The following is a 13,165-nucleotide window of genomic DNA, read 5'->3' as shown; positions in this document are numbered from 1 at the left end:
TAAAGAATATTTTATATAAAATATAAAGGAATTATATTTCTATAAAAGATTCATTATCTTGTCCTATAACACACCTGATATTTAGTCGTGCCATCAAAAATTCATTGATACTTGTAGAGAATGCTATAAAGCAAGGTGAGTGTACAGTAGCTGATTACTATGGCAGAGCAATTGCACTATAATAATATATGACAATGGAAGAAAAAGCACTGATTCAATATGAAAAACTTATCAGATTACCAGGAAACAATTGGCATTCATACAGTCCTCTCCGTAGATTGAAAACTCAAAAAAGTTTCATATCCATGGTTCAAGAATTAAAACAGAAAATCAATATCCCGAATTTAAAAGAAAACTTACAAATTAAACCAAACCCTTTAACTCTATTAAATATAGAATATAATCTAAATTTAACAGAAGAAATACTGAAATCAGAAGTAAACACTGAAATACTGAAACAATTGTCTTTAGAGACAATTAATATTAGCTACCCTCCACAAAACTGGCTTCATTTATACACCGACGGATCCTTGATCTCCAGAGAACAAGGTGCCGGTGCAGGTGTTACGTGCTGTCTCTTCTCACTTTATAGATCTCTTGGATATGGAACAACAAGTTTTGATGGTGAAATCATTGCAATAAGTGAAAGTCTCAGGAATCTTCTATGCCACATCAATAAATTTAGAAATGCAGTTATATTGTCAGACTCCAAAGCAGCTATTCTATCAATAGCCTCTAAACACACACCTTCATCTCAAACAGCAGAAATAACTAAAATGCTCTCTCAATTAATATCACTCAATAAAAGAATTGTATTCCAATGGATACCATCCCATTGTGGAATCCTGGGAAACGAGAATGCGGATGCTTTAGCAAAGAAGGGCAGCACTGCTACTTACAGACCTGTTACTAAATCTATGTATTACTCTGTGAAGAGATTCATTAAATCTACATACTTAGACTTCAACAAACAAAATCTGATAACACAATCCCAAGGGAAAAAATGGAACTCTCTACATCAAAATCCACAGTTAATTCCCGATTTACCACGCAAATCGTCTGTAGCTGCATTTAGATTGGCAACAGGCCATGATTGTTTGGCCAAACACCTGCATAGAATTGGAATATATCAGTCCCCTAACTGCCCATTGTGCAACTCAAACCAAGAAATGGATTCGGAACACCTCAAAATCTGTGCTTCAGTGGCTGACCATGATAATAATCTTTGAAAAATATTGGAGTGCAAGAGGTCAAATGACTTTATTGTCAAACGCCTGGCATTAGAAAACAACAACAACATATTAATACATGCAGAATATGCACTAAATAGTACTTTAATTTTGACGTTCTCAATTGTTCACTGTAATACAAATTTTGCAAATGACCCAAATACAAACACTATGCAAAGCCTACAGGCAAGAACACTTAGGCCGGGTGCACACAGAATCAGATGAGGCGTGACGCGACATTTTGTCTGATGGTACTTGTCTTCCATTGATTTCTTATGATGGGGTGAACACAGAATCAGACGCGGTGCGACAGACACGAGGAGACAACATCGAATGACTGCTTGAAGTTCGTTGCGAGGAGACTGTCTGATAGCTGGAGTGTACTGTGCATGCGTTAGTAGTGGCTATGATTGCGTGCTTTGACTATCTACAAATACTATACTATTGTGTAAAAAAAAAAGGTAAAGGTATCCCCATAACATGCCATGAAGGCACTTGGGGGGCATGGAGGTAGAACCCCATGCTTTCCATGACCTCGGCACTAGAATGAGGTGGTGTGGTCGGCACCACACTCTGACCGCCAACCTCCGGGAAAGACCCGGTACTCAATTTTATAGGAGGCTGAGTGAATCTCGGGGGCCGTTCTGAAAGTTTGGCATCGAGAAAAAATCCTGTAATCACCTGGGATCGAACCCCGGACCTTCCAGTCCGTAGCCAGCTGCTCTACGAACTGAGCTACCGTGTAGTGCACATTATTCATAATGGAGCTCGATGCAGATAAATTAATTGTTTTAGTACAGGAAAGATACGTTCTGTAAAATCTTTGAAGCAATATCACGACAATAATGTGGTTTCTAAAAATATGTGAGAAATTGCAAATGAGATTTAAAGCACCAGGTGAATAATTGATAATAATAATTTGTAGTAGGCCTACTTTTCTCTTCTATACTATCACTCATTATTGATTTCATATATTATTTGTCTTTATTGTGAGTCGTGAAGTACTCATAAACATACAAAATGACGTTTGTGCACTACATTCTTAGTATTTAATTTTAAGATGCTTTCAATAGGGATATCTTATGCAAAGCTCTACTGTTAGATGGCAGGAGTGTTCCATGCAGCACATGTTGTAGGGCTATATTATTATGTTATATGCTACAGATGATTATGTTCTCCCGCTTGCAGGTTTTCTGTGTGTATCAAAATTATATTTATACTTATTTCGTATAACCTAGTATTTTATATATAAAAGTCAATGTGGCTGTGTATGTATGTATATGTGTATGTACCCTATACACTCTACACACTTTGACCGATATTTGCCAAAGTTTGCACATTTAACCTTCATAACCAGGAGAAGAACATAGGCTACATTAAAATTCTGCAAATTGACGTTAAATTAATAAAAAATTAAAAATAAAATTATATACAATCAAACATTCATGTATAATATAAAAATGCAATTTTCTGCAGTCAATTGTTCTTTATTATTGTCTGTTGTATTCAACATCGACTTTCACGAGGCCATGGAAATTGTAACACGAAATTAAATAACATTGTTGATACACATCATGAAGGCTAAAACTAGATAATTCATGCAGACTGTGTTTTATCCAACTGAATTCTTGAATTCTTTGAAACCACAAGGATTGCTGCCATATAATTTAATGCTTTATATTGAATCACCAATAGTATTATTATGAAATATTCACCCACCAAAATTATGCAATGGAACAAGAATTGGTGTGAAAAAACTCATTCAGAATGTAGTAATAGAAGTGACATATTAACTGGCAAAACGAAAGATGTTTTTATCCACACATTCTTATGATACCAACTAACATGCGTTTCCATTTTAAGTAACAGCAATTTCCTTGCAACTAGCATTTGTAATGGTCATATTAAAATTAAGCTCAAGGACAGTCGCTCAAAGTTGCAGACATTAACTTAAAAACTCCGTGTTTTTCACATTCTCAACTATATTTTATACAAAGAAGTAGGAAAAAAAAATATTTTGTGCGAGAACATGCGTATTTGCTTGTTTTCCGCACAGAACCAATACGCAGTAAGTGTGAAATACCACATTCAGTATTCCCAACGTAACACACATAACAATTTCCCTCTTCTTACCGCTTAAGCGCGACATTCATTTTACTGCTTTAGGCTTTTAACATATTATTTTTAGAAACGTTTAACATAGTAATAATTATAAATTGGAAACTTACCACTGCAATTTCACCTAAATTGCACTGTTAATTATTGTTTTTAAATATTTGCAAAAATTAAGTAAATTCTACTACTCCACGAAACTTATTGCATTCCTGATACAAGTAACATTAAGGAAGCCGTGAAAAAATCAACGAGATTTCAGATGCCGATGTTATTACTGCAATATGTTATATAAATAATATTGTTAAAATATTAAAATGAAAAATAAATCATTACATAACCTTACCGTTTGTTTTAAGTTCGCATTTATAGATTGGGGGAAAAAAAAGACAGACGTATATCACGGCCTGCTGGAGTATAGATATTTTAGTTTTCTAAAGTTGCCGTCATTAAACAGAAACCAAGATGGAGATTTCATTGCAACTAATTAGAAATTCCTCTTTCAGGTATGTAATAAACGATCTTCGCACAAAATAATGTACGATACACGAGCGGTATGTTTGTTTTCATGTTCTTGGAAATTAAAAAAGCTCAACTACGTTTCGCTTTTTCAATCTTTTCCTCGAACATGAAAACATCAACATACCGCTCTTGTAACGCATATTACTATTACACACATCAAAAAGAAACCCAATGATACTTTTGTCATATTGCTAATGTAGTATGTGAATGTGCGTAAGCTGACTGAAAATAACACTGTCAGGTCAGATAGTAAAAATAAAAATAATATCATACGTCTCTCAAAATATTGTTGTTCATGTGCGAAAATGTGTTACTGCGAAATTCTAACTGTTTAATCACGTTGCCAATGTAGTATGTTATGCGTTGTGGAAATAATCTCTTAATTTCTAAAAAAAAAAAAAAAAAAAAAAAAAAAAACTGGTATAGGTTTCTCAGAATATTAGTCTCTATGTTAAAAAATGACTTATTGCGAGTTTATAATGTATGTGTATTCTGTGTATGAAATAAGAATTAATGTAGGCCTAATATGTTCTGAATTTGTGAGATATAGCTTCTCAAGTCATATTAAAAACAATAGGCATGCAGCAGTCAAGGGGTAAAAAATCTTCCAATATAAATTAAATGATATATATATATATATATATATATATATATATATATATATTGATTCTTTGGTACGACCGAAAAGTCTAACAACCAGTTTAATTAAAAAAAAAAAAAGAAGCAAAAAAAACAACTCGGGCAACGCCGGGTGCTCTCAGCTAGTAATTTAATATAATTCAATATTTTCTTACCTCATAATTTAATTTAATTTACAATAAATAACGGCGTAAACTTGCATAATACTAAGCGATTCCCCTTAAGAGATGGATGGGGAAATCTGCAGTATGCAGAATATAGATACGAGTAAATTGAATATTCATTAAGCTAAACGAGAACTTTGAGAAAGAGGTGCAGGAATAAAAAAAATTAATAAATAAAGAAATAGGAACTTTTTCGAAGGTGAATTTACCTTTTTAATCATTAGTATTATAAATACTGTACGCTAAAAACAGGATATGCAGCTACCAATGTGTTTTTTTATAGGGAAGGGACTATCGAGATTGAATTCCTCGTATTTTTTTCTCTAGTTGAGAGGCCAGAGGGAAAAAGACCTTTGAAGAGGCCGAGACGTAGATGGGAAGATAATATTAAAATGGATTTGAGGGAGGTGGGATATGATGGTAGAGACTGGATTAATCTTGCTCAGGGTAGGGACCAATGGCGGGCTTAAGTGAGGGCGGCAATGAACCTCTGGGTTCCTTAAAAGCCATTTGTAAGTAAGCAAGTAGCTGCAGAAAGATCAAATGCAATGTTTGATAAGATGATATAATATGATCGTAGTAGTATGACGATTATTCTTGTGTTTTGTAGGTTAAGGACATGCAGTTTTGAATACTATGTAGGATGATTTTCAAGTAAAAACATGGTTTTAATAATTAGGGTACAGTACATTAAAAACATTATTCACGAAATGGATTTCGCTATGGATCGTCCTGGATAATAAACATCCCAGTTAATCAAGAGTTTACTGCAGGCGTAAACTACGGAGACTTCTAGAAGTACTGAATATAATCTAAGCCAACATAGCTCGCTGTCGAGGTTGCATATGAAGAGTTCGCGGGAATAACGATGAATGTCACAGTTTTCTTAAGGTTGATGTCATTATCTAATTCAATGGATCACTGCGAAATTTAATGTTGTTCTTATGAAAAATGGTAAAAAGGAGAATTATCACCACGAATACAGTAATCCTTTCCTTTATTTTCTATAGAAACAGCACTACATCTTGCAGTTATAGACTCAATTAGATCATTATCTAATCCTTAACAGAAATGTGACATTCATCGTTTTTCCCGCAAACTCTTCATATGGTTTTATTAATTTTTTTTTCCCCCCTCTTCCAAAATGAAACTGTAGCCAGCAATTCATTACTTGAAGCAGTTCTTTTTGTTTAGTAGCTAGCACTTTCGAGGCGCAATTTAATTAGTTAAATTTTTAAGGTTTAAAGCATATATTCAGAATATTTCGGGCAAAAGGCTTTCCCTGGTTTTTACATATAGGAACATAACAAAAGTTTCGCATTTTGAGTCATTTTTAAGAGTATTTAATGCACTAATACACTACGTCAATCCTCAATGCTTATATACCAGAAAACAAATGCACACGCAAACCGCATCCCTCAAAGTACACACGCGCTATCTGTTGGTGCTAGTTCAGGCTATCCCTATTGTATAGATTTTTATGCGTACGTTCCTTAGGAAATAATAACCAAACACAATACAATTTTTCATAGGCCTATAGACAGTCCTCCTTCATTGACGCCATTTCCTAATTTTCTTGCCTAGGCCAGTTTTCAAAATCCACACAGCCAGCAAATCAGTTGTTGCGAGCAGACCGTTTTAAGCTGTCGCGAGGAGTTGTAAAGCAAAACATCGCATTGCGCCATGCTGTGTCGCGTCTCAGTCTGTGTGCACCCGGCCTTAGTTGCAAAAATCCAAAATGTAAAAAGTTGTTGTTGTCTAATGCCAGGCGTTTGACAACAACGACATTTGATCAACGAGATCTTCCAACCAGGTCTAGTAGACCCATCGACCAACAGCAGGTGTAGTCCTCCAGACATTCTGGAGATTGTATGTGGATGAAGTAGTCACCAAAACGTTAATATGGTGTTCAATTAAATCAGCTACAACTTGCCATTTAACAACTCCACGAAAAGATTTATTAAATCTACATACTCAGAATTCAACAAACAAAATCTGATAACACAATCTCAAGGGAAAAAATGGAACTCTCTGCATCAAAATCCACAGTTGATTCCCGATTTACCACGAAAATCGTCTGTAGCTGCATTTAGATTGGCAACAGGCCATGACTGTTTGGCCAAACACCTGCATAGAATTGGAATATATCAGTCCCCTAACTGCCCATTGTGCAACTCAAACCAAGAAATGGATTCGGAACACCTCAAAATCTGTGCTTCAGTGGCTGACCATGACAATATATTTGAAAAATATTGGAGTACAAAAATGTAAAAAGTAAATTAAAATTAAAAACATAGCAAAATGTACTGTAAAATGGGGTGAAAAGGGACGATTATTATTTATTATTTCTTTGTGTCAAAGATTAATATAATGATAATAATAATAATAATAATAATAATAATAATAATAATAACAATAATAATAATAATAATAATAATAATAATAATAATAATAATAATAATAATAATAATCTATACTAATACTAAATCTGTAGCCGAAATTTTTCTGGTAATTTTCGATTTTCCAAAAATAATTGGTCCTAACATATGTAATTAACCACCCTGAAACCGAAAATCGCTTTTTTGAAATTTTTGTTTGTATGTCTGTCTGTCTGTCTGTATGTTTGTTACCTTTTCACGCGATAATGGCTGAACGGATTTCGATGAAAATTGGAATATAAATTAAGTTCGTTGTAACTTAGATTTTAGGCTATATGGCATTCAAAATACATTATTTAAAAGGGGGGTTATAAGGGGGCCTGAATTAAATAAATCGAAATATCTCGCTTATTATTGATTTTTGTGAAAAATGGTACATAACAAAAGTTTCTTTAAAAATAATTTGCGATACGTTTTATTCCTTGAAAAATTTTGATAGGACTGATATTTAATGAGATAAATGAGTTTTAAAATTAAAATAACTGCCATCTAAGGCCGTGTAATGAATTAAAAAACAAATGACTTTGTCTATAAGGGGCCTTGGACAGCAACAATCGAAAGCTATGAAAGATAGCCTACAGAGAATGTTTTTGTGTTTGAATAATTGAGGGAAAAATTGTTCCGGAGCCGGGTATCGAACCCGGGACCTTTGATTTAACGTACCAACGCTCTACCACTGAGCTACCCGGGAACTCTAACCAACACCGATCCAATTTTTCCCTCTATATCCACAGACCTCAAAGTGGGCTGACAACCGTCAAGCAACCAACTTCGAGTGCACACTAACTCCGTGTGACTTAAATTGTGGTTTTCTGTTAACGAACAGTGACATGTATTATGCAAATCAAGATTTCAGGTATAACTCCCTGTAAAGTTGATTTGAATAATTTCGAGGGAAAAATTGTTCCGGAGCCGGGTATCGAACCCGGGACCTTTGGTTTAATGTACCAACGCTCTACCACAATTTAAGTCACACGGAGTTAGTGTGCACACGAAGTTGGTTGCTTGACGGTTGTCAGCCCACTTTGAAGTCTGTGGATATAGAGGGAAAAATTGGATTGGTGTCGGTTAGAGTTCCCGGGTAGCTCAATGGTAGAGCGTTGGTACGTTAAACCAAAGGTCCCGGGTTCGATACCCGGCTCTGGAACAATTTTTCCCTCGAAATTATTCAAATCAACTTTACAGGGAGTTATACCTGAAATCTTGATTTGCGTTTCTGTGTTTGTATGAAGTAATATCGGAAGCTAAATTAACCGATTTGTATAATTAATTATTATTTCACCATTGGAAAGTGTAGTTTCTCTAGATGGACATAATGCTATGATGTTATTACAGTAACTTCTGATATGATATGATATATGATATGATATGATATGATATATGATATGATATGATATGATATGATATAATATAATATGATATAATATAATATAATATAATATAATATAATATAATAATTTAAGTTATTTGAAGGGTTCAGAACCATAGTGGGCCAAGCGCCATTTACTCAATACGTAGAAAACAAGGGTTAAAATTAAGTTATTACCATAATTCAATGGAAACCTATAACAAGTAAAATAAAATATACACATTAAATCTAAATGATGTCAATCTTCATTAAACTATGGTTGAATGTAATAAAAATTAAGAAACATGTTAAAGGAATTGTAATTGCACCAAATGAGTGTCTCTGGACCAAAATGATCGCATTTTAATTATTTGGATGCGATTTAAATTAAGTAACATATTAAACGATTTATCCTTCTATCAAACACGAATGTTCCCTGGATCACACGTCCTATTTTAATTATGTAATTACTTTATATTTATTTCTAACAGGTGCAGCGGAGTGCACGGGTACGGCTAGTAATAATAATAATAATAATGTTTTTATGTTTTCATTCAAAATGAGTGAACAATAAAGATACCTCGAGGTCGAACTGCTCCTGGGTCCAGGCTCCTTGGTTCAGGTTCTTGGTGGCATCCAGTATGACCTGGCGCTGCACCTTCTCAATCTCCCAGAAGCGCATGGGGTGCAGGTGCAGCTCATCGTTGATGGACACCATGCCGTTGTCTGTCAGCTTCACACTCGCCTTGCTCTTGCCGAGCTGCTTCTGAACGCGCACCAGGCCAGCAAAGAAGTCATCCTTGTTGTCGATGTGTGTGATGCCTCGAATCACCTGTCAGCACACACAACATTGCTGAGGTTGCGTCCTCATGGAAATCTCAAAAAGTAGTAGCCAGATTCTAATAAGGAAAAAGCATGTTGAAGAGTATTGTTTGCAGATTTTTAAGATGTTTGAATCACCGCAATATAACAAATGTAAGACTTCATAATTGAGCTTTGTTTTATACTACTAGTATAGTGTGGGAATAGTAATATGCATTACAAGAGCGGTATGTTGAAGTTTTCATGTTCGAGGAAAAGTTTGAAAAAGCGAAGCGTAGTTGAGCTTTTTTAATTTCCGAGAATTGAAAGAAAACATACCGCTCGTGTGTCGTACATTATTTTGTGCGAAGATCGTTTATTACATACCTGAAAGAGGAAATTCTAATTAGTTGCAATGAAATTTCCATCTTGGTTTCTGTTCAATGACGGCAAATTTGCAAAACAAAAATATCTATCTTCAACATTGTTCCTAGAAAATGTTTTCTGTGTTTACTATACTCCAGCAGGCCGTGATATATGTCTGTCTTTTTTTTTCCCCCACTCTATGGAATCTTGTTGATTCTTTCACGGCTTTCTTAATGTTACTTGCATCACGAATGCAGTAACTTTAGTGGAGTTGTAGAGTTTACTTAATTTTTGCAAATATTTAAAAACAATAATTAAGAGTGCAATTTAGGTGAAATTGCAGTGGTAAGTTTCCTTATTTATAATTAATACTATATTGAACGTCTCTAAAAATAATATGTTAAAAGCCTAAAGCAGTAAAATCAATATGTCACTTAAGCAGTAAGAAGAGAGAAATTGTTGTGTGTGTTAGGTTGGGAATACTGAATGTGGAATTTTAGACTTTCCGCAGATTGGTTTTGTGCAGAAACCAAGCAAATACGCACGATCTCGCACAAAATATGTTTTAGAAATAGAAAAGCGATCAGCGATAAACTTGTTTTTCTTGAAGAGATAAGTGGGTAGTTGCAGTGTATGAAATCATCTAAATAGATTCTACTTTATGTTGCAACAAGATATCATCACTTGTTAAGTTTATGTCTGACTGCTCACGGTCCATCAAGTAGCACGTACATTAACATTATTTATCTTCAAAACCAACCACGCTTTAAAAATAAGCATTTATTGTTTTCATTGGTTTCATTTACCTAAAGGAACAGGCTAAAATGTTTAGTCAGTTGTCTCCAGTCTTTTCAATTGCATTTTTGTAACAAATTGGATTCCTACTTAACGAAAAGGAACGATTGTGTCGCTGTCTTCTCGCAGAATATAGAAAAGACAAGTGGAAGAAATGTGTTGAGAACGTTAAAAATAACAAAGAACAATGGTGTGTGGATAAGCTTCAGGGATCCTACCGCGTTGTCTTGGTGTTATTGGCTGATGTTTCGACCGCTGTGTTGTGGTCATCTTCGGAGCAGTTGTTGGATAAGGAAATAGTCTGCCAGCTCGTATATATATATATATATATATATATATATATATATATATATATATATATATATATATATATATAGTAGTCTCGATGGGGGGAGTACTTGCTGTGATAGGTCGTAGGTTCTCCTTCTGGCATCTGATTAGTCCTAGATTGTCCAATCCAGTTGAGGTATGTATGAAGGGGAGTATTCATATTAAATACTGGCCCTCATAAGGTCCGAAAGAGTGACCTTGATACCGTGCCCGATGTCCGGATGAAGGGGGGGGGCGCCGCATACATGTGGAGACCTGTTTTCTCGTAATCAATCAGATGCCAGAAGGAGAACAACTGCTCTGAAGATAGCCACAACACAGCAGTCGAAACGTCAGCCAATAACACCAAGACAACGCGGTGGAAGCCCTGAAGCTTATCCACACACCATGTACACCAGCCGCGGAAGCCTACGCGAACACTTAACAAAGAACAATATTTTTCTAGTGCTAATGTAATAGATAGTGAAACTGACAGAATAATTTCGTTAGGGAAATGTTTAACTGATAGCAGTTAATACATGCTCTATGCTGATGATGCCGTTTTATATGCACATATGCGACCTGAAACTCTAAATGACACAATAGACCAAATTGAACAGTTACTTGAACTCAACAGGCATAGTCTACAAAATTCGACTTAACTTTAAATCCAAATAAATCGCAGCCAATTCTAATCAGGCAACGACAATTCTTACGCCTTTCAAAATCTATTATAAATTCTATAAAACTGAATGAAACCATAATCCCATTCAGTCCCTCTGTTAAATATCTAGGTGTGTACAAGGACGAGGGCGTCAAGTGGAATGTCCAAGTCACACACACATGCAAGACAGTCTTCTCCATCCTTCATTCATTAAATCGCCTGAAAAATTTTCTATCCTTTCAATTAAAAATAATTCTCATACAAACATTGGTGCTGCCACATTTTGACTATTGCGACATTCTACTAACAGATTTAAATTCTAACTTAGCCCAAAGATTGCAACGCGTTCATAATGCCTGCATACGTTTCATTTGCAACATCCGCAAATACGACCACATTACACCTTCCCTTGAAACGCTCCAATGGGTAAGATTACAGGACCGAAGATATATCCATTCACTAATTTTCCTATATCGCATCATCAATACTTCTTCGCCTAACTATCTCTCGGTGCATTTTAATTTCTTGTCCTCTTATCACAGCCTGGGTACTCGTTCTAAAAATGACCCTTTACTATCTATGCCTTGCCATAAAACAGCTCACTATTCTTCCTCTTTCACAGTATCAGCAATTCGTTTCTGGAACTCCCTACCCAGCTCCCTCAGGAACTGTCGAACGATATTGCAATTCAAAAGTAAACTGTTTAAATACGTGACCAGCATTCATGTTTAATTCTCCTTTGTGTGTGTATATATATATATATATATATATATATATATATGTAATTTTCCTCAGTGTTATACAGTTATAATTTACTTTGAATTTGTTATTCTTGTACGAGTAATTTGTAATATTGGTTCACTTACCGCTAGCATATTCATTGAATGTAAAATCCGAGTCTTATATTATTTTGTAATTATTTGCATTAATTTACTCAACTTGTGCTTGTTATGACTGTATAAATTTTTTATTAGTGTTCTTTAAATATTAATAAAATTGTATCAGCTTCTTTTGTTTCTGGCCAAGTGGAAGAGAAGGCCTGATGGCCTTAACTTCGCCAGAATAAACAAATTATTATTATTATTATTATTATTATTATTATTATTATTATTATTATTGTCAATATATGTATTATACTATTCTTGCCAATTCATATCTTTACAATATTACTTATATTATTCCAGTCTTCATTTATTTGATTTCATTAATACATTTGTAATTCACTGTATTCAATTGCCATTATTTTTAATTATCTCACTGAACTAATTTTAATAATTATTATTTGTGCTATTTATTTTGTTGCATTTGGTCAATTGATTAATGTAGACTATTATATTGATTGTATTTCATCTCACTGCCATTTCTATCATTCATTCTCATCATCATTTGTTGTTTTGTTTGTATCTTGTGCTAAACTGTAATTGGCCTTGTGCTGCTGTTTCGCACAATAATATTCTAAATAAATAAAATAAATAAGTAAATTATTATTATTATTATTATTATTATTATTATTATTATTATTATTATTATTATTATAGCAGTGATGCATCAGATGACTTGTCAATCAGCAGCGATAGTGGTTCAGATTAATGGAGGAAACTCTGACTACGCCTCCAGCAGTTAAGTTTAGTAACCTCCTACAACGGAGTTTTGGCAGTTGTTAACCTATAGCAATCATATCTGACAATAAAAGGAAGAGCTACTAACTAGAAGACAAAGATTTGTAAAAGAAGTTGAGGCAAATCCCTACAAAACAAAAACTGAATGTAATTTATGGA

General features: G+C 34.4%; 1 protein-coding gene across 2 annotated transcripts in view; it reads right to left on the bottom strand.

The window, feature by feature from the left end:
* The window catches only part of LOC138713363 (uncharacterized), a 48,258-nt gene that overhangs the window by 8,205 nt on the left and 26,888 nt on the right, over nucleotides 1-13,165 (bottom strand). For both annotated transcript variants that reach the window (XM_069845400.1, XM_069845411.1), the window contains exon 7: nucleotides 9,033-9,284. In XM_069845400.1, the coding sequence (XP_069701501.1) occupies nucleotides 9,033-9,284 (252 nt within the window). The remainder of the gene's footprint in view (nucleotides 1-9,032; nucleotides 9,285-13,165) is intronic.

This window comes from Periplaneta americana, chromosome 2 (assembly GCF_040183065.1).
Source record: "Periplaneta americana isolate PAMFEO1 chromosome 2, P.americana_PAMFEO1_priV1, whole genome shotgun sequence".
NCBI classification, from domain to species: domain Eukaryota; kingdom Metazoa; phylum Arthropoda; class Insecta; order Blattodea; family Blattidae; genus Periplaneta; species Periplaneta americana.
This window is presented reverse-complemented; position numbering and strand designations above follow the sequence as displayed.